A 27,834-nucleotide genomic window follows, 5' to 3' on the forward strand; every position below is an offset into this window, starting at 1 on the left:
TAACCCCTCCTTTCCCCTTGTTCTCTACGTCTGTGTCTCTATTTCTGCTTTGCAAATACATCTATACCATTTTTCTAGATTCCACATATATACTTTAATATACAATATTTTTCTCTTTCTGACTTACTTCGCTCTGTATGACAGTGTCTGGGTCCATCCACGTCTCTGCAAATGACCCAATTTCGTTCTTTTTTATGGCTGAGTAATACTCCACTGCATATATGTACCATATCTTCTTTATGCATTTCTCTCTTGATGGACATTTAGGTTGCTTCTGTGACCTGGCTATTGTAACTAGTGCTGCAGTGAACATTGGGGTGCATGTGTCTTTTTGAATTGTGGTTTTCTCAGGGTTTATGCCCAGTAGTGGGATTGCTGGGTCATATGATAGTTCTGTTTTTACTTTTTTAAGGAACCTCCATACTCTTCTCCATAGTGGCTGCACCAATTTACATTCCCACCAACAGTGCAAGAGGGTTCCCTTTTCTCCACACCCTCTCTGGCATTTGTTGTTTGTAGATTTTCTGATGATGCCCATTGTAACTGGTGTGAGGTGATACCTCGTAGTTTTGAATTGCATTTCTCTAATAATTAGTGGTGTTGAGCAGCTTTTCATGTGCTTCTTGGCCATCTGTAGGGTTGGCTTCTTAATAGTGGAATTGTGTTTCCCCCCACCCCTGCTTTTATCCCAGTCTTGTTTAATGGAGTATAGACTGCATTAGATGGTGGTGAGGAGAATCCAGCCATAATAGGATACCTATTGTTAGCTGGATTCCACAGAAAATCGCGGTATTAAGATACTGGTTAGGCTGGTAAAGCTGCTATGAGACCCCGAAATTCAATGGCTTAAATGAGAGAAGTTTCTCTTTCATGCAACAGCCCAAGCAGAAAAACAGGACTGATGAGGGCAGCTTCTGGTGCTGAGGACACAAGTGCCTTCTAACCTCCAGTCCCACCTGTGGCCTAGGACAGCTGCTCCAGGTCCCACTTGTTACTGTCTGCATTTTCCCAGGTGGAAGGCACATTGCACACCCTCATTCAAGGGTGTCACTCACCAGCTGTGTACACCGTCTGTTGCCTCCACTAAGTCACCAAGCCACAGGATGTGTGTTTGTAGCAGTGTGTCCAGCTCCAGCTGGGAGTTTCTGTTATCAAGAGGATGGATGCTACTGGCAACAGCCTCTATCACAATACACAGTCTCTCAAATCAGTCCCCTGTGCTCTGAATTCCTGGGGTTTATGATTACTATAACAAAATCCCTCATGATGGGGGCTGACCCTGCTACCCTTGAAAGGCATGTATATATATATAACTTTTATGGTTTTTGAAGTATGAAAGAAGTGGTAAGAACAGCTAACGTTTATGAAGTCCTCACCTTGCTCTGTAACTAGAGCCTGGCACACATTCATCCCCATCTCTGAGACAGGGGCAGTTATCATCCCATGTTACCCCTGAGAAAACTGAAGCACAGGGAGATGAAAGCATCCACCTACAGTTACCCAGCAGGCAGGGGCAGTCTGCCCAGGGCCTGGCGCTCATCACTGCACAGTGGCACAGATTCATAGAAAGGTCAAGACTGGGGAGCAGCTGGGGACTGAGGTCTGTTCTCAGGTACTTAGAAATTAAAAACAACAAATGGTAAGATTTCATTCTAACATGGTGCTTGCTCTTCCTTTTTATTTATTTATTTAGGTCGCGCTGGATCTTGTGGCACACGGGATCTTTTTTTAGTTGCCGCATGCGGGCTCTTAGTTGCGACATGCATGTGGGATCTAGTTCCCTGACCAGGGATTGAACCCGGGCCCCCTGCACTGGGAGCGCAGAGTCCCACCCACTGGACCACCAGGGAAGCCCCTCTTCCTTTTTAAATGTAGACAAAATTTACACTAAAATAGGCACCGATTTTAAGTGTATATTTTGGTGAGTTTTGACAAATGTCAACCAATGTGTACCTGTATTACTATTAACACAATAAGATGCAGAGCGTCTCTTTCACAGTGAAAGTCCCCTCATGTCCCTCCCAGCTCACCACTCCACTCAGAGGCAACCCCTGTTCTGATTTCTATCACCATAAGCTTTGCCTTACCACTTTTGTGTGGGGTTCTTTTTTTAAAAATTTTTTTGCGGTACGCGGGCCTCTCACTGTTGTGGCCTCTCCCGTTGCGGAGCACAGGCTCCGGACGCGCAGGCTCAGCGGCCATGGCTCACGGGCCCAGCCGCTCCGCGGCATGTGGGATCTTCCCAGACCAGGGCACGAAACCGCGTCCCCTGTCCCCTGCATCGGCAGGCGGACTCTCAACCACTGTGCCACCAGGGAAGCCCTGTGTGGGGTTCTTTTGCTTAGCATGGTTTTCAGATTCAGCCACCTTGTTGCTAATAATAAACCTCCATAGGATTATCATATGACGATTCCAAATTTGTTTATCCATTCTTGTGGGGTTTATCCAAACACCTGGGTGTTTCTCGTTTGGCTATCATGAATCAAGCTGCTATGAACATTCTGTGAACTTTCTTTTTCACACCTAGGGCTGCACTGCTGAACCACAGGGAGGCCTACATTTAACTTTACAAGAAACTGCCTCATAGTTTTCAAAGTGGTTGGCTCACTATACACTCTTAGCAGCAGTGTATGAGAATTATAAAACTGCTCCACGTCCTCACCAAAATTTGATACTGTCAGTCTTCTAATTTTAACCATTCTGGTGGGTGTAAAGTAGTATCCTTGTGGGTTTAATTTGCATTTCACCCATCCTCAAATTCACTGATTCTTCTGTTGTGCTCAATTGACTGTTAGTACCATCCAATTTTTTTTAACCAAGGATGTCAGTTTTATTTCTTTAGGTTTTTTTCTATTTAAAAAAATGTCTAAATTACACAGTAAAATTAACCCTTTTTATTGTACATGCCTGAGAGTTTTGACAAGCATATGTAGTTGTGTGACACTACCACAATTAAGACAAAAGCTTCCAGCAGTCTTTAAAATTCCCTAAGCCACTTTATAGTCAGCCCCTCCCCCGCCCGCGGCGACCACTGCCCTGCCTGTCCCTTTGCGTGAACGTCCAGTGAATGGGGTCACACAGCTTGGAGCCTGACACCTTAGGTACAGCTGCGCATCCGTTTCTGGGAAGCCGTGGGTGCCCCCAGCGGGGTGAGAAAGTAACCTACTCCGGCTAAGAGTGTAATCCGAGCCCGATAATCCAGACGCAGAGACGAGTCGGCTGCAAAGTTAACACGAGTCACGCTGCGGCTGGAAAGTCGGCTTGCTTCGGCGGAGAAACTCGTTCTCTAGAATCCCGAACTGTCAGAACCTCTGCTGTTTGAAAGTGTGTCCGTGAGAGTAACATACCCGACGTTCGCCTGTAGGATCCTGGTCGCTTTGACCTGCCGAAGCAGCCAAGTTTCCACCCAGCGCAACACAAAGCTGGTCGTTTTCAGGGAACCCGGAGCGGTTCATTTGTGGTCCCGCCGCGACCAGAACCTGGGCCCGGCCAGCCTGCGGGCTGAAGCCCCAGCGCGGCATCCTCGCGGACCGCACGGCCGCGCCCCGAAGCCCGCCCAGGACGACCCCCCCCCCACCGGGCACCCCGCCCCGGGCCTCAGGGACCGCTGGACCCGCCCCGGGGGGCCGTCCGCCCTCCCAAGGACCCCGCGTGCCGGCTGCCCGCGCCACTGCCTGACAGCGTCCTCACCGGCCCCGCGCCTGCAGGGGCTGCGGCCGCGCTCCTCCGTCGGGCCGCCAGGCGCGGAGGCGAGCGCCCTGTCTCGCGCGTGCAGAGCCGGCCCCGCGCCAGCCGCCCCCCGGGCGCGGCGCCGTCAGGCAGTGGCGCGGGCAGCCCGGCACGCGGGGTCCTCGGGCGGGCGGACCTGGGCTGCGGCTGCGGCGACGGCAACGGCGACAGGGCGAACGGCGGCGATGCTGTGGCCGCGGCTGGTGGCGGCCGAGTGGGCGGCGCTGGCCTGGGAACTGCTGGGCGCCTCGGTGCTGCTGATCGCGGTGCGCTGGCTGGTGCGGCGGTTGGACAGGCGGCCGCGGGGCCTGGGCCGGAGCGGGCCCCCCGACCCGCCGCCCTGCGCGGCCGCGGGCCCAGTCCCTGATCCAGGTAAGGCCGGTCCGCCGGTGGGCCCGCGCCCCTTCCCGGCCTGGGTCCTCCGCCCCCTCTTCCCCAGCCCGGGCCCCCCGGGCTCCGCACCCCTCCCGGGGCTCCCCTCCCCGGCCTGAGTCGGGGGTTCTGGGAAAAGACCTGGAGTAAAAGTCACGAGTCCTCCGCGCACAGACGGTGGGAGAGAGTTGAGGGTGGGAGCCTGGGTGCCGCGTCTGTGCTCAGTTTTGCTGGTTTGACCCCCTCATTTGACTGAGAAGACCTTGTGCGCCCTGCGCGCATCCGGAACGCGCCTTCGTTCAGTTTTCATTCACCCTCTTACCCGCAAGTCTGGTTTCTTCCTGGAGGATAAGCAAGAGCTCCTCAAGTACCCTGATAAGATGAAATTTTGTTAGCAGAAAGCGTAGTTGATGACCCCACCTTGAATTCTCAGGGCTAAAGCCGTCCTTATGGGTGACTTAGTTTTTACAGCTGAGGAAACAGGCTCCAGGAAGGTCCTGCTCGGCAGAGATGACACAGGTCCAAGGCAGAAGCCAGGTGGGGACGTAGGCCTGTTGACACGAAGTCCAGCTTGCCTTCCAACCTGTTGAGATGCTGATTGTCCTACCTTCTCTCATCCCCTTAAGAAAGTTTCAGGTGGTACTTTTAGGAGACAGCATGCTCAGTTGTCCAGTTACACTGTCGACACTGTGCCAGAGAACCCAGTGCAGGACGCCAGAGTCGAAAGGCTTGCAGACCCTAAAGCTAAAGGACGTGTGAGGCCAGTGGGGTCAGGGGCTAAGAGATTAGAGTTTCGAGTGCCTTATTCATTAAATTCTTTTTAAATTTTTAGCTTTCATTTCTAAGTCATTAATACAGAGCAGATAAACACATATGAAAAGATGTTCGACATCACCAGCCAGTAGTGAAATACAAATCGAACTTACAGTGAGATATCACCACACACCCATGAGAATGGCTACGATAAAAAATACCGACGACATTTGGTAATGCTGGTGGAAATGCTGAGAAACTGGGTCTCATTTACTGCTGGTAGAAATTTTAAAGGTGCAGCCATTCTGAGGTCAGACTGCCAGTTTCTCAAATAGTTGAACCTGTACTGCACTCCTGCGCATTATCCTAGAAGGACGAAAACTTATTTTCACACAAAAACCCATATGCGATTGTTTATAGCTTTATTTGTTTTTGTTTGTTTGTTTTTGTGCGGTACGCGGGCCTCTCACTGTTGTGGCCTCTCCCGTTGCGGAGCACAGGCTCCGGACGCGCAGGCTCAGCGGCCATGGCTCACGGGCCCAGCCGCTTTGCGGCATGTGGGATCTTCCCGGACCGGGGCACGAACCCGCGTCCCCTGCATCGGCAGGCGGACTCTCAACCACTGCGCCACCAGGGAAGCCCTATAGCTTTATTTGTAATTGCCAGAAACTGGAAACAGCCCAGATGTGTCTCGAGGGGTGAATGGTAAAACTGGCACCTTGGAGCTGTGAAATGCTGCTCAGCAGTGAGGCAGAACTGTTGATCCATCAGCAACTTGGGTGGAGCTCAAGGGCATTACGCTGAGTGAAAAAAGCCGGTCTCAGAAAGTCTGTAGTGTACAATTCCATTTACGTAACATTCTTGAAACAAAAGTATTATAACGACAGAGGACAAATTAGTGGTTGCCGAGGGTAGGGGACAGTGGCGGAGGTTGGATAAGACAGTAAAAGGTCAGCAGGAGGGAGATCTTTGTGGTGATGGAACAGTTCAGGAACTAATCATGTCCATGTGAAGCTATACGTGTGATAAACGATCATGGAATTACATACAAAGACCCACAAGAGAAGAGTGACTGCAGAACCTGGTGAGGCCATGGTCTAGGTCGCTATGCTGCGCCAGGGTCAGCTGCCTGGTTTGAATGACGCACTGCAGTGTTTACGGTGTGCCACTGAGGGAGGGAAGCCACGTGATGGGTCCACAGGACCTCTCTGTACTGTTTTTCACTTCTTGTGTGTATTATTATTACAAAATAAAGAGTTAAGGAAATCCTGTATACATCCATTTAGGTTCCCCAACGTTAGTATCTTACATAATCACTATAAGTAGGAAAGCCAGGAAGTATTATCCAGTCTGCAGACCTACCTCAGTTTCCTATACCTGTACCTTTACATCTCTGTCTATCTATCAGTCAGTGGATGGAGGTCTGGCAGACACTTCTAATTCCAGCGCAGGGTCGGCAAACTGTGGCCCACGGGCCAGATCCTGCCCACACCTGTTTTTGGAACACAGCCATATTCTTCCTTCCGTGGCTCTTGAGTGTTTGGGGGGACTTTGGCTCACAAAGACTCAAAATTTACTCCCCAGCCCTTTACAGAAGTTTGCTGAGGGCTTCTCCCTTCTCAGTGAGGAGACTGGCTCTCATTAGCCACAGTATGTACAATTATTTGCTGGTTCCTAGAGCACACATAAGATAGCTTCAGAATTGCTCGCCTAGACCACTGTGAAAACCCACCTGCCAGCTAGAGGATAGTGTTTGTCTCTCCTTCCTCTGTCTTTACCCTTAGAGGACGTGGTCATGTGTTGTCTTTCAGTTAGTACATTCCTTCTCCCCCACTCATTATGATACTAACTGGTAATACCCTTGAGTGAATTTGTTTTGGTTTGTATTCCACTTGGGGGTCTCCCCCTGTCTATTTGTTTATCTGCGTATTTTTTTTGTGTGTGAATTAAACATGCTTCTAAAAGTCAGAACATGTAAAGGCGTGTTCAGAAGCGCTGTTCTCCCCTGCCCTCTGTCCTTACTGTCTGGTTCACACCCTCCCCTGAAGCTAAGCAGTCTCATTATTTTCTGCTTTATCCTTTGTTTCTTTTCCATACATGAGCAGATACTTGTATATTGTATTAAGAATATTAGTAACAGGGCGTCCCTGGTGGCTCAGTGGTTAAGAATCTGCCTGCCAATGCCGGGGATGCGGGTTCGAGCCCTGGTCCGGGAAGATCCCACATGCCGCGGAGCAACTAAGCCCATGCTCCACAACTACTGAGCCTGTGCTCTAGAGCCTACAAGCCACAACTACTAAGCCCATGTGCCACAATTACTGAAGTCCGCGTGCCTAGAGCCCACGCACCGCAAGGAAGAGCAGCCTGCGTTCGCCGCAATTAGGGAAAGCCGGCACACAGCAATGAAGACCCAACGCAGCCAAAAATTTAAAAAAAAAGAATATTAGAAACAGAGTGTACATGTTTGTCTTTATTCAAGTTGACTTTCTAGCATGCTGTGTATTCTCCAAGGCTGCTAAGTCTGTATTACTTGATAACTTCATAGCCCTAACTGACATTAATGGATAATTTGTCAGTCAAACACATCCATTATTTTATCTAATTCTCATTACAAGCTAAGAAGTAGAGCTGTTGTTATGTCCATTTTATAGATGAGGAAACTGTGGCTTAGAGTTACATAACTTGCCCAAGCTCACCCAGTTAGTGATATAATGTAATGTAACTGTTCCATTTAGGGCTCGCTTCGTTACAAGGACAGACCCCCCTCAGACTAGCCTATCTTAAAAAGGTAGCTTTTAGGACTTCCCTGGTGGTGCAGTGGTTAAGAATCCGCCTGCCGATGTAGGGGACACGGGTTCGAGCTCTGGTTTGGGAGGATCCCAGGTGCTGCAGAGCAACTAAGCCCGTGCGCCACAACTACTGAGTCTGCGCTCTAGAGCCCGCAAGCCACAACTACTGAAGCCTGCTTGCCTAGAGCCCGTGCTCCGCAACAAGAGAAGCCACCGCAATGAGAAGCCCACGCACCACAACAAAGAGTGGCCCCTGCTCGCCTCAATAAATAAATAGATAGATAGATAGGAAAAAAAGGTAGCTTTTGAGTAAACACACAGGGATGGTATGCAGAAGAGAATATTATCAGGATCCGGTGGATTCCTCTCTGTTAATTCCTAGCATTTGCCCCAGTTGCCCCCGCCCCTCAGACTTTGCCTTGAATGTGGCTTCAGCCTGTCCTGTACCTTTCATATCAGTTCCTTATCACTTCTGTTGCCCTTATACCCAATATTCAGAGACTACCCTTAGGGGTGCTCCCTGGGTGGAATCCTGTGGTCAGTTGGCCTCCCTCTTCATGTTCTTTGGCAGCTCTAGAGGGGGCTGTGCAATACAGTCACTGTTTAAAATAAGTAATAGGGCCTCCCTGGTGGCGCAGTGGTTGAGAGTCCGCCTGCTGATGCAGGGGATACGGGTTCGTGCCCCGGTCTGGGAGGATCCCATATGCCGCGGAGCGGCTGGGCCCGTGAGCCATGGCCGCTGAGCCTGCGCATCCAGAGCCTGTGCTCCGCAACGGGAGAGGCCACAACAGTGAGAGGCCCGCGTACCGCAAAAAAAAAAAAAAAAAAAAAAAAAAAAAAAAAAAAATAAGTAATAGCCGTTTTTGAAATCTTGGAGGGGGGGAGGGGGTATCATAAAAAGTTATTAAAAAAGAAATATGCAGAAATTTCCATCATCCAGCTGCAAGTATTAGGTATTAGTATTTTGTGAGTCTTGTTTTATCTGTCACTGCCCCCTCTGTTTTGCTGTCCTGGAGTAATTTAAAGCCAATCCTGGGATATCCTATCATTTCATCTGTAAACGCCTCCTAAAACCCTCTACTCTAGCTTCACTGATACACAGTATTAACATGTCCAATTCTTTCTTGATTGCCTCTTCGAGTTTCTCTTCTTTCTCACCTGTCTTTCAGTCTTTGTTGTTACTCAGATCCCATTCTTGGCTTACTGGCCCTATGTGTGTTCCTTGTTATCCCTGGGTTATAACTACCGCCTATGGGCTCATGACTCCCGGAGCTGTTTTTCTCACTCTGAGCTTCTTATCTTCTGAATCTCAGACTTGAAAATCAAAATGCCCACTTGATGTGCAGTGGGTGTTTCTAATGCTCAACGCCTAAATCCCCATTTGTTCTTTCATATTCTCTGCCTTGGGTAGAATCTAAGCATCTAGGCTGGAGATCTAGGTATTATCGTAGGCTGACTGCAATCCCTCAGACACCGCCCCCCACCCCGACCCCTCTTGATCTGTGGTCAAGACATCCTTTTTCTCTAGTCTGAGCACTCATCTCCAGCCCTATTAACTGCAGCAGTGGCCTGTACCCTGTCATTTCTTACCTTCTCCCCAATTCTGGCTGACCATGCTTAAACCCCTACCCCATAAATTTAACTGCTCTTTCTGTAAATATATTGATTAAAGCTCCAGCTGCAGTTCACATCCACTTGCTTGGTGGCTGAATAACTTGAGCAAGTTACTTAGCTTCTCTGATTTAGGATCTCCATCTGTAAAGCAGGAGTGAGCAATGGTGAAAAACCTCCATGTGGAGTTATCGTGAATTTTAAATAATTTAGTGCAGGCAGGGTGCTTAGGACAGAACCAGGCATGTGGGAAGCCCCCCAAACGTTAAACATTAGCTGTTTGTTTCCAGTATTAGCAAAATGACTGTGGAGCTATCTGTATGCTCTTCTGTTTAAATCTTTGCATAATTTCTCATGACTTATAAAGTGCAAATGTATCTGTAGGATAACTTTCTGCAGTTGAAGTTTTGATGCATATTATCCAGTTGCTTTCCTGGGGATTTGTTCCTAATCACACCACAAGTGACAACTAATGGGTGTGCCTGTTTCCCCAGCATGCTGACCTCCCTAGAATGTTGGTGTGATCAGATCGTGTCATAGCACTGGGCTGGAAGATTCATATTCCAGTGAACCAGACACTGCCTATCTTAATCTTGTTTAGATTGTTATAAATTCGGAAACAAAAACCTAATGAAAATTCTCATAGAAAGTTCATAGACTCCAAAGAATATGGGGAAATAGTGGATTGAAATGAAACTTAGAAGCCAGCTTTTTTTTTTTTTTTTTTTTTTTTTTTTGGCCGTGCCACAAGGCTTGCAAGATCTTAGTTCCATGACTAGAGATTCAACCCCCTGCAATGGAAGCACAGAGTCCTAACCACTGTACTGCCAGGGAATTCCCGGAAGTATAGTTGATTCACAGTATCATATTAGGTTCAGGTTACAGCAAAGTGATTCGGTATTTTCAGGTTGTACTCCATTACAGTTAAAGTTAGTACAAGATAATGGCTGTAATTTCCTGTGCTGTGCAGTCTCTCCTTGTCCCTTGTCTCGTTTATACATAGACGTCTCTTAACCCCATACCCCGATCTTGCCCCTCCCCTCTCTTCTCTCCCCACTGGTAACCAGTAGGTCCCTAAATATGTGAGTCTGTTTCTCTTTTGTTGTATTCACTAGTTTGTTTTATTTTTTAGATTCCACACATACGTGATTACACACAGTATTTGTCTTTCTCTGTCTGACTTATTTCACTTAGCATAATATCCTCCTTGTCCATCCATATTGCCGCAAATGGCGAGATTTTATTCTTTTTTATAGCTTAGTAGTATTCCATTGTGTATACATACCACATCTTTATCCATTGATCTGTTGATGGACACTTAGGTTGCTTCCATATCTTGGCTATTGTAAATAATGCTCCTATGAACATTGGGGTGCACATATTTTTTCAAATTAATGTTTTTGTTTTCTTTCCAAGAGTGGAATTGCTGGATCATATGGTAGTTCTATCTATCTATCTATTTATTTATTTAATTTGGCTGCATTGGTCTTAGTTGCAGCACTTGGGATCTTTGTTGCAGCATGCGGGATCTTTCGTTGCGGTGCATAGGCTTCTCTCTAGTTGTGGCGTGAGGGCTCTAGAGTGCATGGGCTTAGTTGCCTGGCGGCATGTGGGATCTTAGTTTCTTGACCAGGGATTGAACCCACATCCCCTGCATTGGAAGGCGGCTTCTTAACCACTGGACCACCAGGGAAGTCCCTATTTTTAGTTTTTTGAGGAACCTCCATAGTATCCTCCATAGTAGCTGCACCAATTTACATTCCCACCAACAGTGCAAGAGGATTCCCTTTTCTGCACACCCTCTCCAGCATTCATCATTTGTAGGCTTTTTGATGATGGCCATTCTGACCAGTGTGAGGTGATATCTCATTGTGGTTTTGACTTGAATTTCTCTAATAATTAGTGATGTTGAGCACCTTTGCATGTGCCTGTTGGCCATCTGTATGTCTTTGGAGAAATGTCTATTCAGGTCTTCACCTCCTTGGTTAAGGTTATTCCTAGGCATTCTATTCTTTTTTTTTTTTTCTTTTTAGATGTTGGGGGTAGGAGTTTATTAATTAATTAATTTATTTTTGCTGTGTTGCGTCTTCGTTTCTGTGCGAGGGCTTTCTCTAGTTTTGGCAAGCGGGGGCCACTCTTCATCGTGGTGCACGGGCCTCTCACTATGGCGGCCTCTCTTGCTGCGGAGCACATGCTCCAGACACGCGGGCTCAGTAGTTGTGGCTCACGGGCCTAGTTGCTCCGTGGCATGTGGGATCCTCCCAGACCAGCACTCGAACCCATGTACCCTGTATTAGCAGGCAGATTCTCAACCACTGCGCCACCAGGGAAGTCCGATTCTTTTTGATGTGATTTTAAATGGGATTTATTTTTTACTTTCTCTTTCTGGTAGTTCATTATTAGTGTATAAAAAAGTAACAGATTTCTGTGCATTAATCTTGCATCCTGCAACTTTGCTGAATTCGTTTAAGAGAAGATGTACTTTACAGCCATCAGATTGATTTTTGTTCTCTTGGGCCTAGGTGAAAGGACAATGGATACCATCTTGGCTCGATTGAAACTCCTGAATCCAGATGACCTTAGAGAAGAAATTATCAAAGCTGGATTGAAATGTGGACCAATTACATCAACCACAAGGTTTATTTTTGAGAAAAAGTTGGCTCAGGCTTTATTAGAGCGCAGTACACTGCCTTCCCACCCTCCCGACCACGCCGCTGCAGGTGCCCCAGCCCTGGGCCAGGACACACAAAGGGTTGTGAAGTCTGTGGTAGGGAGCCCGGCTGAGCAGGTCAGCTTTTCTGAAGACAGAGATTTTGGTTATAGTGTGGGCTTGAATCCTCCGGAGGAAGATGCCGTGATGTCTGAGACCTGCTCAGTGCCTTTCAGCGCCTTGGCCGGGGTCAGCAGCCACAAAGCCATGCTGCGGGCCTCTGCAGAGCCGCCTCTATACTATGGGGTGTGCCCAGCGTACGAGGACGCCCCGGCGAAAAATGGTAACGTGACCAGTGCCGTGGTTCTTAACACAGGTGGTGCGTGGACAGCAGGGGGAGAGGGGTTTTGAAAATCACAGACTACAGAGGAGAAGAAAGAAGACTTTAATCACCATAATCTCATCACTCCAAATTAACCATTGTTAGCATTTTTGTATAGAATGTTCCTGAATTTTTTGTAAATCTATATAGAAATTTTTAGAAATTAAGAAAATTGGATTCTTTGGAGATACACTTCACTTACAAATATTTATGGGCTGGCTCCATTTTTTTTTTTTTTTTTTTTTTTTTTTTTTTTTTTGCGGTACACGGGCCTCTCACTGTTGTGGCCTCTCCCGTTGCGGAGCACAGGCTCTGGACGCGCAGGCTCAGCGGCCATGGCTCACGGGCCTAGCCGCTCCACGGCATGTGGGATCTTCCCGGACCGGGGAACGAACCCGTGTCCCCTGCATCGGCAGGCGGACTCTCAACCACTGCGCCACCAGGGAAGCCCCCCTCCCTTTTTTAAAAAAATAAATTTATTTATTTATTCGTTCATATATTTATTTTTGGCTGCATTGGATCTTTGTTGCTGCACGTGGGCTTTCTCTAGTTGCGGCGAACGGGGGCTACTCTCCATTGCAGTGCGCAGGCTTCTCAGTGCGGTGGCTTCTCTTGTTTTGGAGCACGGGCTCTAGGTGCACAGGTTTCAGTAGTTGTGGCTCGTGGGCTCTAGAGCACAGGCTCAGTAGTTGTGGTGCACGGGCTTAGTTGCCCCACGGCCTGTGGGATCTTAGTTCCCCGACCAGGGATCAAACCCACATCCCCTGCATTGGAAGGCAGATTCTTAACCACTGGACCACCAGGGAAGTCCCTAGTCATAGTTTTTTGGGTTTTTTTTTGCGGCACGCGGGCCTCTCACTGTTGCGGCCTCTCCCGTTGCGGAGCACAGGCTCCGGACGCGCAGGCTCAGCGGCCATGGCTCACGGGCCCAGCCGCTCCGTGGCATGTGGGATCCTCCCGGACCGGGGCACGAACCCGTGTCCCCTGCATCGGCAGGCGGACTCTCAACCACTGCGCCACCAGGGAAGCCCCCTAGTCATAGTTTTTTACTTACTTTTTAAAATTATTTTTATTTGATCGTTGGTCCATAAATTTTATTTTTTAGTATGGAATAATATCCTTGGATATAAAAACTACATATAGAGATACAAAATATGTATCATTTATATCCATGTACATACATATGATCAAACGTATTGTGTTCTTTTCACTAACTAAAGCCTTTTTTCTTGAAGATTAAAAATCTGAAATATTAATAAGAGAAAAACCAGACCACTGGCTCACAGTCGTTAGTTACCAAACCCAGGGCTTCAAGTGTGAATTAAGTGACGGTGGCTGCAGTTACTCATCTCTGCTTTTCCCACACAGAAAGGATTCATGTTTATGAAGACCAGAAGGAAGCCTTGCAAGCTGTCAAAATGATCAAAGGATCCCGATTTAAGGCTTTTACAAGCAGAGAAGATGCAGAGAAATTTGCTAGAGGAACTTGTGATTATTTCCCTTCTCCAAGCAAAACCTCTTCACCACTTTCTCCTGTGAAAACAGTGCCGCTCTTTAGCAGTGGTGGGTTAAAAGGTAAATTATCTAGCGGTTCGCATCTGGCGTTACTGTCAGATTTACTCCTGGGTATTTTGTTCTCTTTCCTGGTAACTAGTTCTCTCCACCTTTGAGAGCAGCCCGGTTTGCTGGGAACAGAGAGCTGAGGCCCAGGCCCTGGAGCAGCTGGAGGAGGGTGGGTCAGTACGCTGGTCTGGGTGGAGGTGACGGGCCAAGTGGGTCAGGCAGCTGCTGAGGGGACCGTGGGAGAAGCCGCGAAAGGGCCTCCGTCGCCTTCTGTTCTGTCCCCTTTGTCACACTCTTGCTCCCTGTGGCCTGTTGGGTTCAGGGCCTTTTTAGGTGCTGAAACCTTTCTACTTACCCCCCTGAAGCTACACCTCCTTCTAGGACTGTGGCACCTGCTTGGCTGCAGACGATTCTGCGGTAGCTGAACCATCCAGCCAGAACGCTGGCCAGCGCCACTCCCAGCTCAGGGCCAGGGTCTGGTGAGGGGCCTTTGCTGTCAGCATCGTACAGACCCCGGCATCCCAGCCCCGTGTGGCCCCTCCGCCCCGCGGGCTCACGGCTGGTCTGCTCCCCGGGCTGGCTGGGGCTCCCGAGGATGCGCCTCTCCTTGCAGGCAGTGGGCCTTGGATCGAGAGTCCGTGTGCCACCTCACGGAGGCCAGAGTGATTGGGGGCGCTTAGAGGCCCCTCACACTTGGTGAAGGTTCCTCGAGATAGCCTTCCTACCTCCGCAGGTGTCGTGATTCGGCCAGCAAAAGGCCCTCTTGGCTCCCTGCCTTTCTGGGGATGCTCCCCGCTCTTGGAAGGCCCCTTGCGAGTGTGGGTGGCGTCTTGGCCATGTGCCGTCCCACTCCTCCCCCGCCTTCTCCGCAGAGCGCCCCCTCCCTGCCGCGGGCTGGGACACGTCCGTCTGCTGTGGATCATCTCGTTTCTTCCTTTTCACTACAAGCAGGTCGTCAGCCTCTGTGGGGAAGATTTTTCTTGCCCTCAGTGAAGCGCATAGTGCATGATGGGAAAATGTAAACCTAAATGTTCTTAAATTCTGTCTCTTAACAGACGGGTTGTACGTGTCCGACTCAGACACAGCAAGCAAAGAGCGAGCGAACAGTTATAAAAGTCCCCGTACGCAAGATCTCACTGCCAAACTTCGGAAAGCTGTGGAGAAGGGAGAGGAAGACACCTTTTGCAACCTTATCTGGAGTAATCCCCGGTATCTGATTGGTTCGGGGGACAACCCGACCATCGTACAGGTAAGCCTGCTTCCAGCATCATTAGCATCAAGACTGCGGTGATGAAAGTGAAGCCCCAAATCTGTGGTTTTGTTCCAGGAAGGATGTCGGTACAACGTCATGCATGTTGCTGCCAAAGAGAACCAGGCTGCCCTGTGCCAGCTGACCCTGGAGACGCTGGAGAACCCCGAGTTTATGCGGCTCATGTACCCGGACGACGAGCCGCATATGCTGGAGAAACGCATCTGCTACGTGGTGGACCTGTACCTCAATACCCCTGACAGAGTGGTGCGCCTCGTAGCCGGGCTCAGGGTGGAAATAGTGTTTGGGTGTTTATTTACCGCGTCCCTGCACTGCGTCAGCTCAGAGGAGATGCACGTTCGTTGAGGTCAAGAGCTCAGAAAGATACGGTTGGACCCAGACCCGCTCACACGTGAGAAGTGCACCCCGCTGGCCGGCGCGCCGGGGTCCCAGCTGGGGTGGAGCCGTCCCCAGGACACGTCCCTCCTAGCCTTTGTTCAGAGAGTCCCGAGCTGATAGGAGAGTGGGCGAGTGCCACAAAGCTAAAGGGAGAAGGACGTAGAAAGGTTTTGGTGCCTTGTAGTCTAGTGTCCTAGATATGTCTTTCTTTAAATTTTTATTTCATTTATTTATTTATTTATTTTGGCCGCGTCAGGTCTTAGTTGCGGCATGCGGGATCTTTCGTTGCGATGCCCGAGCTTCTCTCTAGTTGTGGCATTGGGTTTTTCTCTCTCTAGTTAAGACACGTGGGCTCAGTAGCTGCGGTACGCGGGATTAGCTGCCCCGCGGCACGTGGGATCTTAGCTCCCCGACCAGGGATCGAACCCACGTGCCCTGCGTTGGAAGGTGAATTCTTTACCCCTGGACAACCAGGGGAGTCCCAGTGGGGAGATGGTGCACAAGGCTTAAGTAAGGATTCTTGAAACAGAAGAGTTTTTACATATTTATATGAGGGGAAAACCCAGGGATGGCTGAGAACCAAGGATTGTTTCTGAGAGAAACCTAGGGGTTTGAGAAGTCATGGTGGGCAGGAGAGGGAATAAAAAAAGCCTATTGGATTGTTTCGTAACATACTGAATATGACACATTGAACCCCAGAATTGCAAGCGAGAATAACTTTTCAATTAACAAGAAAGAAAAGGGGGAATGGAGATAAATTTGGCCACGCTAGCGAAATTACAGGAGGGCAGAAAAGAGGAAACGGTGGTTACATGGCAGCAATAGTAAGTGCGAAATGGGGCAGAAGGAACAAAAAGCGTGTGAGACGCGTGTGAACACAGCACGGCTGTGCGCCACCTCAGCTGGGAAGTGCAGCTCCTACACGCGATGCAGAACGTGTGCCCTGCGGGAGAGACAGTCTTCTCTTAATGCCTGTGCAGCGCTCGTTGAAAATATGCATCTGTGGATCCACAGAGGCCACTGAATAAATTCTTGAAACTGGATGTTACAGGTCACATCCCCTGACCATAGGCACTGAGAGTAGGAATCGCTTCAAGTGCCTGGACTGTGTAGCAAGGCCAGGGGCTCCCCAGAGGGTGTGCTGTGGAGGGAAAGCTGGGTCACCAGGCGTGGCGGGAGGGCCCATAGCCCGCCGGCCGCGCGGGAATGGGGCAGAGGCTGGGGCCACGTTGGCGGGGCTCGGAGCAGGTTAGAGAAGGACGTTGTGTGCGTGAGGGAGAGGGGTGGCCAGAAGGAAAGGGGTGCGGGGGGCATGTTGCGGTCTGATGCCCTGAACGCCGAGTGGACGCGGCCGCCCCGATGTGCAGCGGCCCCGGCCCCGTGGGGCTGGCCGGGAGCTGCGCCGACGCTGGACCTGGGCCGCAGGGCTGGAGGCGACTCAGGTAGACCATGGACCAGGAAGCGCCTGACCGGAGCATAGCTCTGCTCGTTCCTCCTGTGTCGTCTGCAGCTGTGGAAGGCCAGCCGGGGGTGCTGGCAGGGCCTGGGTGGCCTGCGGAGCCCCAGCGGCTGACTGGGGGGACAGGGAGTGGTGGTGCCGGCAGGGTGTCGAGGTAGCGAGATGCCCCTAGAAGGTGCGAAGCAGGGGTCGGAGCCGGCCTGAGGGTGTTTGCTTGCACAAGGCCCCGGGGTCGCCTAGTGGAGGGGGGGCTGGAGCTGGGAGTGTGGGCACGGGCTGCAGGGCCCTTGGGATTCCAGGGAGCTGGGGGAGAAGCTCTGGGGATGCAGCGTGGCGTCCGGAGGGAGGGACCTGAGGGCTGGAACGTGCGGTGGCCACAGGTGGACTTGAGCGGGTTCTGTTTGGGATGTGCTGCCTCTGAGCCTGAGGCTGTCCAGGTGAAGGTGCCGGAGGTGGTGGCTCCACAGCTCGGGGGCCTGCTGGTCTGCGGGGAGCCCGGGGAAGGATGCCACCAGGGGCAGGTCAGCACTGAAAAACCTCGTGAAGCCAGGAGGGGAGTTTCGTTTGCTGCAATATTAGCGACTAGAGAAAGTTCTGAGTACAGAGCAGACCATGGTCTTTGCTTCATTCTGGATGTTGTCTTCATCTGTTTATTTTGCTTTTTGCACATTGATTTCAAGACACTGTTCAGGGCCCTGAGTTGTTAAAGCTGCCGCTGGCTGAGCAGCTGTTACACCCTAGCTCTGTTGTAAGCTCCCCACAGGCACTAGACACGCAGGAACCGGGACGCTGTGCTGGGCTCACGCCCTGGCATAAAGTGGGTGTGTGCTAGCATGCCAGTTGCTTTTCAGTTATAAAAGCACTGTCTTTTTATAGTCTTTTATTTTTGAGTGTTTTTGTTTGATTGTTTGTTTTACTAAATACCTATTTTTACCTTAAAGCAACCTTATGAAACAAAAGAGTGTGTATAAGGAGTAAGTGTTCTTCCTTTTCATCTCTCTCAGGGCTACGACACACCATTGCATTTTGCTTGTAAGTTTGGAAACGCAGATGTGGTCAATGTGCTCTCTTCACACCCTTTGATTGTAAAAAACCCAAGAAATAAATATGATAAAACACCTGAAGATGTAAGTACCTATTAAAATGCTATTAGTACATGGTGTTAGAAGTGAAAATACATAAAATTACAGTCTGCAATCACAGCTATTGTGATGACTCAGGTAACTCTGTGTGACTGTGTTTGCCTTGTGGCACATCTTAGAACCCTAATTGTTGAGTAAGATGTACTCTGTGAAGAAGATACCTCTGTAAAGCCAGGAGGGAGTGAACTGACTCAGTTTGCTAATTTTATTTTCCTGAAATGGGTGGTCAGGTTGTTCTCAACAGCTGACTGTCTTTTGTCAAGTTCCCTCTGTGAGTACTTCAGCTGACCGGGGTCAGAGAGAACAGAGGAGGTGGTGCTCCCGCTGCTGCTGCTGGTGGTGAGGATGGTGCTGGTGAGCCTGATGGTGACCGGTTGATGGATGGTGGAGGTGGTGAGGATGCTGCTGCTGAAAGTAGCTGACGTGTGTTGAGCTCAGTGTGCACCAGGCGCTGTCCTGAGCCCCTCCCCGGTATTCTCACCTGGCCCATACAAGCCTTAGGAAACAGGCCTTGTCATGATCCGTCAGCAGTTGAGCACATGTGCCTTAGAGAGGGCAGAGGTGCCTCTGTGTAGTGAGGTGGAGAGGAGAGTGGGCCTGAAAAGAACTGGAAGATGGTTAATTTGTACGAGGCATTGGAGTTGTGAGCTGGCCTGGACCTGCCAGCCCTTTGGAAGTAGAATCTGCAAGGTCCGATTCTGGCAGTGACACTTCCTCTGTAGTTGCTAGGATTATGTAAGTCGTGCCCACTTCTGTAGAAAGTTTAGAATACTCATAAAAAGGGTAAAATTCACCGGACAATTCCGCAACTCAGAAATTACCATTATTTTGCATAAATCTGACTCAGCTTTTTGTGTGCATGTGTATGTATATTTTCTCAATATAAAGTGCTATTTGGTAACACGTTTTTAGAGCGTTGGACATCTCTCACAATCAGTTACAGAATTTAAAAGAAAATACTTGCACTACTTGAAGGGTCCACTGTGCGGTTGTAGTTTGTTTCTGTCACAGGCTGGCAGGAGGTGGTAATTGTGTGGTCCCTTCCTTCTTATTTTAAGGTTATTGGTTCTTTTGGTGTTTTTTATTGTTTGTAGCTAAAAAGTTCACAGTTCTCTAATGGCTGAGAACATCGATTCCTGTAGTTGCAAGAATAAAACCTGCGTTCGTGTTAGATGGGACTTGTATATCAGCCCGGCCAAACCACAGCAGACAGGCTCCTAGCCAGCGAGGTGCCCAGACCGAAGGTGCGGGCGTGTCTGCGTCTCTGCTCTGACTTGTTGGTGCACCTTAAGATTTCCTTTCCTTGCAGAAAATTAGGAACCGTAGAGCAGCGTGAAGAAAGAAGATAAAATTCACCTGTAATCTCAGAGTTTGTTCTTCTTTGTCCTGGCCCCTCGGAGCCTTTACAAAACGAGAAGGAGGAATTACACTGTTCAACACACATTTTTTATTGTGGGCTTTATGAAATACTCAGCATTAGGATACTATCCTTGTTTCATTGACTTTAAAACTTGCCTTTATGAAATCATTTTAATGATAAGAAGATGTGATAAATCAGATTCAGAGTGTTCACGTACTCTGTTTTTTTAAAACAGGTTATTTGTGAAAGAAGCAAAAATAAATCTGTGGAACTGAAGGAGCGGATTAGAGACTATTTAAAGGGTAAGTGGAGAGTGGGCGCCCGAGGTGCGGCCCACGGTGGGGAAGTCCTGGGCGGCGTCTAGGCCGGGCCTTGCGTGCAGGAGTGAAGCGGGGGCTGCTGGGACCCTCCGAGTTACCCTGTGTTGCTCCTCCCGTTTCTGGGAGACCGAGTGGTCAGTCATTTGGCTGTTGCTCACGGCCTTGCCCCTCGACCTCCGCGGCCCTCTTCCTCGGGCACAGCCTGCGGGGCGGCGGGGAGGCGGGAGGGGCCTGCCTGGAGCCCCTCAGCCAGCCGGTCCCCCGCCCCTGCGGCCTCGCCGCCCCGGATCGCCGCGCTCCAGGCCGAGGGCCTTGCAGACCGTGGCCTGCGGGGCGGCACTTCCCACTTGGCTTTCGGGGCCTCGCACCTCTGGACCCAAGCTCCGGGCTCGCAGGCCACAGGGGCGCGAAGGCAGCCAGGGGCGGGAGGCCTTTCCCAGCTCTTCCTCTGCCTTGTTTCTGGGCAGTTTGAGGAGTTGGTCCCGCTCGCTGGATGGCCTTGCCTCGGATGCGTGAGGCTCTTTGGCCTCCCCTGTCTGCCCGTCCGTACTTCTCTCTCGGCTGCCGTTCCTACCCGACTCCCCGTTCGTTGGTCTCCGTTCAGTGCAGGGGTCGGCCAGGCCTGCGGTGGCGCCCGGCGGCCACCACGGTCGCTCGCCCGCTGTCTCTGGGCCTTTCCCGTCCCCCCGTCCCTGTGGCCTCGCTGCCTTTCTTCTTTCCAGGTTGTGATTCTAGGTCTGTTTGGAGACGGGTGTTCAGTGATACAAAACTGTAACGAAACAGAAGAGGGAGCTGGGGAGGGAGGGGGTACAGCGTGTCTTCTCTGTGATGTTCCTCCGGCTTGGCTTCCGCTGCTCTGGTCACAGGCCCTGCCTCGTAAGGACCTGGGGGTGAGCAGGTGTTTGCCGCCCCCCGTCCTCTTCTCCTTCGTTTCACTTCCCCGCAGAGGAAGAACGCAGGGCTCGTTATGTGCAGGAGTCCGGCGTGGACTGGCCTCTTGCCCGGGTCCTTTGGCTCCGGAGCTGTGGCGGCCTTTTTATTCACTGTTAGCGTCGCTGACTCGCGTGCAGAGCCCGTGGGGTAGCAACTGCGCTGGTTCCCAAGCTGGTTCCCAGGTGCCTGACGTCCACGGGGTGCAGGGCTGTCCACGCAGATGCTCCAGCCCTGGTGTGTTTCCTCTCCCAGGTCACTACTACGTGCCCCTCCTGAGGGCAGAGGACACGTCTTCTCCCGTGATCGGGGAGCTGTGGTCTTCAGACCACACGGGCGAGGTCTCTCACATCGGCCACGGTGGAGGTAGCCCCAGAGACCCCGTTCTGACCCTGCGAGCCTTTGCAGGGCCCCTGAGTCCGTCCAAGGTGAGCATCTGTGGAAGCTTCTGGAATAGCTCCTGGCCATCCCACCAGAATGCTGGGTTGTTCCAGCCTTTTGCTTTGTGCTTGGTCCTGGAGACCAGGAGCCCAAAGAGTTGTCAGTGAGGCTTCAGAACTTCCCTGGAGAAACGAGTGTCTTGACCCTGTTCTTTCTTTCTTTCTTTCTTTCTTTTTTAACATTTATTTACTTATTTTTAAATGTATTTTATTATTTTTATTTTTGGCTGTGTTGGGTCTTCGTTGCTGCACATGGGCTTTCTCTAGTTGCGGGTAGCGGTGGCTTCTCTTGCTGTGGAGCACAGGCTCTAGGCGCTCAGGCTTCAGTAGTTGCGGCACGTGGGCTCAGTAGTTGTGGCTCGTGGGCTCTAGAGCGCAGGCTCAGTAGTTGTGGCGCACGGGCTTAGTTACTCCGCGGCATGTGGGATGTTCCCAGACCAGGGCTCGAACCCGTGTCCCCTGAATTGGGAGGCGGATTCCTAACCACTGCGCCGCCAGGGAAGCCTGCCCCTGTTTTTATTAGCCAGGGCGGGTATGTGATGAGCCGTGCTTTCGAGAAGCGAGGTTTCCCTGGGCTAATGCTCCTCACACCAGCGTCACCTGACTCCCGTCCCCAAAGTGCCCATGGCCCTTCGCACACCATATTGCCCAGGTGGCTAGGCTGTCCATTCCAGGGTCCTTGGATTTGTACTGTCACTAGGAAACTTCCATTTGCAGACTCTGGTGTTCACCTCCCAGACTGAGGTACTTCATACACTGACCTGTATATAATCTTTCCTCTTAAAAGAAGTTGTAACTATTGATAGTTAGTTCCCTGAAACTGTAAAAACGTTAGGATTAGATTCAGCTGCATGAAATACCGAAAGCCCAAATATTTATTTTCCTGTCGTGTGATGGGAAGGTGACGCAAGGCCCTCGGGGTGACACCTCTGCAGTGTCTCCCTCGGGGCCTCCTGGGGCAGCTCTGACCCTCAGCCCCGCCCAGGCCTTGCCAGGGCTCCTGGCCTCACCGGGACGCAGCCACGGCCCCTTAGCTCCAGGGCAGGTGGGCATGTTGCCCGCGCTGGGTTGGTGGGGGAGGGCTGCCTGGTGACGTGGGTGCCTAGCGCAGCTCAACACACTTCTGTTCTAGGCGGAAGATTTTCGCCGACTCTGGAAAACCCCGCCTCGAGAGAAAGCGGGCTTCTTCCACAGTGTCAGGAAGTCTGATCCGGAGAGAGGCATCGAGAGAGTGGGAAGGTACTTAAAGGGCACGAGGTGACAGAGGGCCGAGTGCTGGTGTCACCTCGTGTGCTGTGCCCTCGTGTGCTGTGCCCTCGTGTGCTGACTGGGGCTTTCACAACAGTAGTTCCCAGAAAGCGTTGACTGGAGACTTTTAAGGCCTTTTCACTAAGGTCTAATTCCTTGCGAACGTGCCCCCTGCAGCTTGTGCAGCAAAAGTCTCCGTTAAAACAGTCCCTCCCGGGGGTGGGGTGGCCGAGGGGCATGACAGTGTGTGGGAGAAGGTGCCGCACAGCCATGGAGAAGATCAAACACAAGAGGGGGGCGTGGCCAGAAGCTGCTAGTGAAAGAAGCCCCTGAAAAGTGTGTTTTCCACAGTTAAGCTAATTTACAGTGTGAGCAAATAAGCTTAATTGAATCATTTTAGAACTTTTTCTCAAAATATGTGCCCAGCTTTAGGTTTACGACTTGAAAGTGAAAAGGACCTCTAAATGTTCACGTCTGGCCCAAACCAGAATCACCTCCGACTTTGTACGGTTTTATGAGAACCGAAATGTCCTCTGTTAGTGGAGTTTTACCGTTTGCCCTTTTTTTGATGTCTCGTGAGTGTTGGTGTGCGCGGTACACTTGGGCTGGGGTCTCCTTTCTCCCCGTGACCTTGGCTTGCTCTGTTACGTGGTCTTACCCCGTGAGGGAGCGCTGCTTCAGGAAGTGGAGTGCACTAATTCAGCCCCAAATTTAGGATAAAATGGAATAGTAGCCAAGATTGCAGGTGCCGTTTTGGCACTTCCAGTGTCAAATGGCCCTTTTCTGTTTAGTCACTTCTGTGAGTTTTGCTTCTGGTCTTACAACTGGTTAATTTGCTTTATTCTTACAGGCAGCTGGCTCATGAGCTGGGGTATCCCTGGGTCGAATACTGGGACTTTCTGGGCTGTTTTGTTGATCTGTCTTCCCAGGCAGGCCTGCAAAAACTAGAAGAATATCTCACCCAGCAGGAAGTGGGCAAAAAGCCCCAACAAGACACGGGAGAAAATGCAGCCTGTCTGCAGGAGGACGCCTCAGCCCTCGGTAAGAACATGCAGTGCGTCCGCGGCTGGTGGGACTGGCAGCCCGTCCTGTGGCCACATCCATGGCAACCAGCCGGCTTCCTTCTCCTTTTCCTGCCTGTGAGGGGGAACAGCTGGGCCTGGAGCCTGGCATTCTATCTGCGGGCTCCTGCTTGCCTTTCCCAAGGCATGTTGCAAGTGGTTTTCTGTCGTGGAATCTGAGGAGGGAGGAGGCTTGGAATGCGGGAGTGACTCGTCACAGGGTTTGCGCTGTGCGGGGTGACACCCCACAGCCCCCCTCCATACCGTCTCTCCCTCACAGGCCGTCACAGGAAGTGCAGCAATTCCATCTCCGTGAGGGCGTTTCTAGATGAAGATGATGACATGAGCTTGGAAGAGATCAGAAACTGGCAAAACACAGCTCGAAACAACACCCAGCCCACGGTGGCTGCTTTTGGAGACTCGGGGTGTGACATCCTCCCCTTGGAGCAGAAGACAGACCTCATAGAAGCCTCAGCCCCGACCAGTCCCCGCAGCAGCAAAAATGGGTTTTGCAGCCCCCCGAGTCACGGCAAGACCCTGGGTGGGAAGAGGCCAAAGGCCCCCAGTGGGGAGGGGGCCTTCCTGTCACCTGTCTCCGGCTTGACTGTGGAGTTTGATAAGCTGAACTTGCAGAATCTAGAAAGTAGCTTTTCTAAGACACGCAGTCCAACTGTGAAAACTAGAGAGAAGAGGATTCTGACGTCAAGAGTGAACACAGCGGAAAGTGACATGTTAGGGCCTCTTGCTGCTGACAGACTCGGGAATGACCCAGGAAGGACAGGGCGCGGAATGTCAGCTGGAATGGCTGACATGTGCCTGGACCCCGACAGTCCCGTGCAAGAGGCCCGTCACGGTGGCGATTCTGAGCCCTCGGGGGTCCCTGCCTCAAAGGAGCCCGTCCAGAGCCTCTTCCTTTTTGGGTACGAGTCGGGAGGCACACACACATGTCGAGGGGCGGTGGGCATGGGCGCCACTGTGTGATTCCCAGACGGTTCCCTCCACCCTGGCCTGCCTGACGGGCACTTGTGGTTCCAACTCCCTCGTGAGTCTGTGGCTCCTCGGGTGTCCTCCTGGCCGGCGGGAGACGGCGGCCTCCTTGCTCACTCGTCCTTGCAGCCGCTGTGCTTCCCACAATCACTGGGCTGTCCTGTGGGTTTAGTTTGTTTTAGGAAGAAAGGTCGTCTTGGGGTCGGTCTCAGTTGCCCGGCTGATGGCCCGTCCTCCCTTCTGCTCCATCAACCTGGAGCGGGGTATGCAGAGCGCATCTTCCCAGCAGGGCCGGGGCGGGGGTCTCCTCCCCACGGGCAGTGCGTCCCCCCGCTGCCTGGATCTCGGCCCGACTGCCGGAGCCTGCGGTGGCGGTGCTGGGCCCTCACAGACGCCTCTGTTGCTCTGCTGGTTCTGAAGGGGGCGGTGGTGCCGGGTGCGTGTGTGGTCACGGCTGTTCTGCTTTTCTCGCGCCTTCTAGAGAAGAGCCGTCAAAACTGGATCGCGATGTTCTGGTGGCCCTGGAGTGTGCGGACGTGGACCCTCAGCAGTACCCGGCCTTGCACAGGTGGAGGAGTGCCGTGCTGCGCTACTCGCCCGCGGACAGACAGAGGTACCCGCGGCCTGGCGGACGGTGTCACCTGGTTCACGGGGGAGCTCACCGAGAGCGGGGTCAGACCCGCTCACCAAGCTGACGGGGAGCTGCCCGCCCTGTGGCCGGGGGTGGCAGAGCAGAAGGGGTGCTGCTGAGAGCTGAGGGGGGTGGGGCGGGGCAGCCAGGGTTCCGCTCCGGTCCCGCGCCCCTCATGCGGGACGCAGCAGTGTGAGCTTGCAGTCACGTGGGAGGCACCTCTTCCCGGAGCCCCAGCGGTCCCCGGGTCGGGGGCCCAGCTCCGGTCTGTGGCCTCCGCTCTCCCCACCCCGGCCCGCCCCGCCATCCCTGCTGACTGCCCGTTCTCGGTTTCCTCAGTTGGCCCAGCCCCTCGCTGAAAGGGAAGGTGAAGTCTCAGCTGCTGGACATCGGTGGTCCTCCAAGCGGCGGCAGCCCCGGGCGCTACAGCCCCGCTCGCAGGGGCCACCTCCACGGGATGTTGCGCCTGGCCCAGCTCGCCGCCTTGTAGGGCCCGTACGCGCTGCTGGGGCTGTCAGCTTGTTCTTTGGGTTTTTAAAAAAAAAAAAAAGGAAAAAAGGAACAAAGGAAGGTAATGTGTTTATTGCTGAAGTTTCACCCAGAGAAAATATATTCTAATTTATCAATTCTCATTTAGAGGGTAAAAGAATTTTAGAAAATGCAGATGTCCTGTATAAAATGTAGCTTTCTGGGGCTTCCCTGGTGGCGCAGTGGTTGAGAGTCCGCCTGCGGATGCGGGGGACACGGGTTCGTGCCCCAGTCCGGGAGGATCCCACGTGCCGCAGAGCGGCTGGGCCCGTGTGCCATGGCCGCTGAGCCTGAGCATCCGGAGCCTGTGCTCCGCAACGGGAGAGGCCACAACGGTGAGAGGCCCACGTACCGAAAAAAAAAAAAAAAAAAAAAATGTAGCTTTCTGATATTTGGAGAGAAGTGGGTGAAAGCAAACTCAGACGGTTTTCTGGAAACCGTCAGTGTGGTGGTGACAGGCTCCAGTTAGCTGCCCCAGGTGCACAGGAGGGCGCCAGAGAGGCCGGGGTGCCCCGCGGGCCCCCGTCCCCCGACAGTAGCTGTGCTCACTTCAGCTCTGTTCCTAAAACACAGGTGACTTTTGTGTCTCTTCCTTTGCTGGGGAGGGTCTTTGACTTCCTGGTTCGTGACAGAAAAGCCTCTCTGCTTTGCTGGTCAGCCCCGCTGGTTAGACAGTAGCAAGGTGGGCCTCCAGGAGTGAACGAGCCTTCAACGTGTTGGGAGACTTGCAGCGACACTTACAAGTTGAGTCATTTAAATGAGTGACCAGAGGATGAAACTAGCTTTTCTCTTGGAAAAAATCTAGCCGCTGGGAGTCATGCAAATAGTCACACACAGCTCCCTCACCAGCAGTCAATGGAAGGTGTTTTCTTTTTCACCAGCGCTTGACCTTTCACAGTGCACCTTACTTAGCTGCCAGTGCAGTGGTAATAAAATAATCTGAAAGTCGTTGCCTAGTTTCGAAATGTAGCCCACATTTTAGAACGCATCTCAGTTGGATTTGCTTTATGAAGGAGCATTGTGTTTTGGTACAGAAAAGAAAGGGTTACTCTGGAGGCCGTATCTGATCCCAGCTCCGTTCCTTTAGTGCAGTTTGTCGTCCGTCCCCCGTGGCTGTACCTGCTGAAGGGTCTGTGCGCACAGAGCTGTCTGTGCCAGGACGCTGCAGCTGAGCCGAGGGCTGTTTCTCTGGGTGTCACCAACGACTGCTCACAGCGGCGTTCTGGGGACACTGCCAGTGTTTGATCCGAAGTGAAAACTTCTAACACTTCTGCGGAGTTCAGTGCCTTTTGTAAATCACTTTTGGTTTTCCCGAACTTACTTTCTGAGAATATACAGTGATACGAAGTAGACGTGAGATTTTTTTAGTTGTAAATATTCTGAATTTAAATTTATGTAAAAAAAAAAAAACCATTTCTTTCACACGATAATGAGAGACAGGTCAGGAATATTGGAACCAAGATTTGGATTTTAAAATTCAAAAGGTTGTTACACAGGATGTTTTCACTTGTGTAGCAGAGGACTTAAGACAGAAAAATACATTCTGTTCTAAAAACCAAGTGGCATTTTAAAAAGACATCTTTATTCTCAAAGAAATCAGAACACAGATGTAGTCATAGTGATCTGTTTTCTCTAAAATTTGACCATGCCGTCCTATATATTTTTGTAAATATTCAGATGGAAGTTAAAGTGATTTGCCCTTATTTTGCAGACTTCTCCTGTTTTCTGAAGTTTAGGCCTTCTTTGACTATTTCTCCATTTGTTTGTATAAGTTGGCCCCGGTTCCACTGAATGCACAGTCATGTGTCCTGTGGTGATTTTGTCTTTTTAAAACTACTTAATGAAATAAATTATTTTTAAAACCATGTGGTAATCATTCTGAGCTTTCAGAAAGACCTCTCTCACCTGTGCCCAGGCGAAGTGTCCTTTTCAGCACAACTTTAAGCAGTGTTGTGGTCACACAGGACGTTCACCTGAGACGGTTTGTTTGCTGTTTGGGGCCCTTTCCTTCCTAACACGGTTGTGAAAAACCTTGGCATCAGTTAAACTCTCGAATATTTTACAACTGCCCTGGGAAATGGGGAGCCTTTTTCTGTGTCATTGACAGTCAGTGTGTAGTTTCTTCAGTTGGGAAGAGGTGACGGAAACCCCCCTCTGAGTGGGGGGCGGCCGCTAAGGTGCCCCGGGCTGCATGCAGGCGGCTCCGGAAGTTTCCCCGCTCCTGGATCCAG

The 27,834-nt window shown here is 51.2% G+C and overlaps 1 protein-coding gene across 1 annotated transcript; it reads left to right on the forward strand.

The window, feature by feature from the left end:
- Positions 1-3,914: 3,914 nt before the first annotated feature.
- ANKLE2 (ankyrin repeat and LEM domain containing 2) lies at positions 3,915-27,449 on the forward strand (the record flags this gene model as incomplete). Its single annotated transcript, XM_079717393.1, has 13 exons — positions 3,915-4,101; positions 11,777-12,247; positions 13,655-13,861; positions 14,905-15,098; positions 15,177-15,365; positions 17,961-18,083; positions 19,694-19,760; positions 20,964-21,136; positions 22,281-22,387; positions 23,247-23,450; positions 23,757-24,377; positions 24,926-25,057; positions 25,415-27,449. The coding sequence occupies 13 exons, from the start codon at positions 3,915-3,917 to the stop codon at positions 25,563-25,565; spliced, it is 2,826 nt and encodes a 941-aa protein (XP_079573519.1). The 3' UTR covers positions 25,566-27,449.
- Between the last annotated feature and the right edge of the window lie 385 nt (positions 27,450-27,834).

This window comes from Hyperoodon ampullatus (genome assembly GCF_949752795.1).
Source record: "Hyperoodon ampullatus genome assembly, chromosome: 13".
Lineage (NCBI taxonomy): Eukaryota > Metazoa > Chordata > Mammalia > Artiodactyla > Ziphiidae > Hyperoodon > Hyperoodon ampullatus.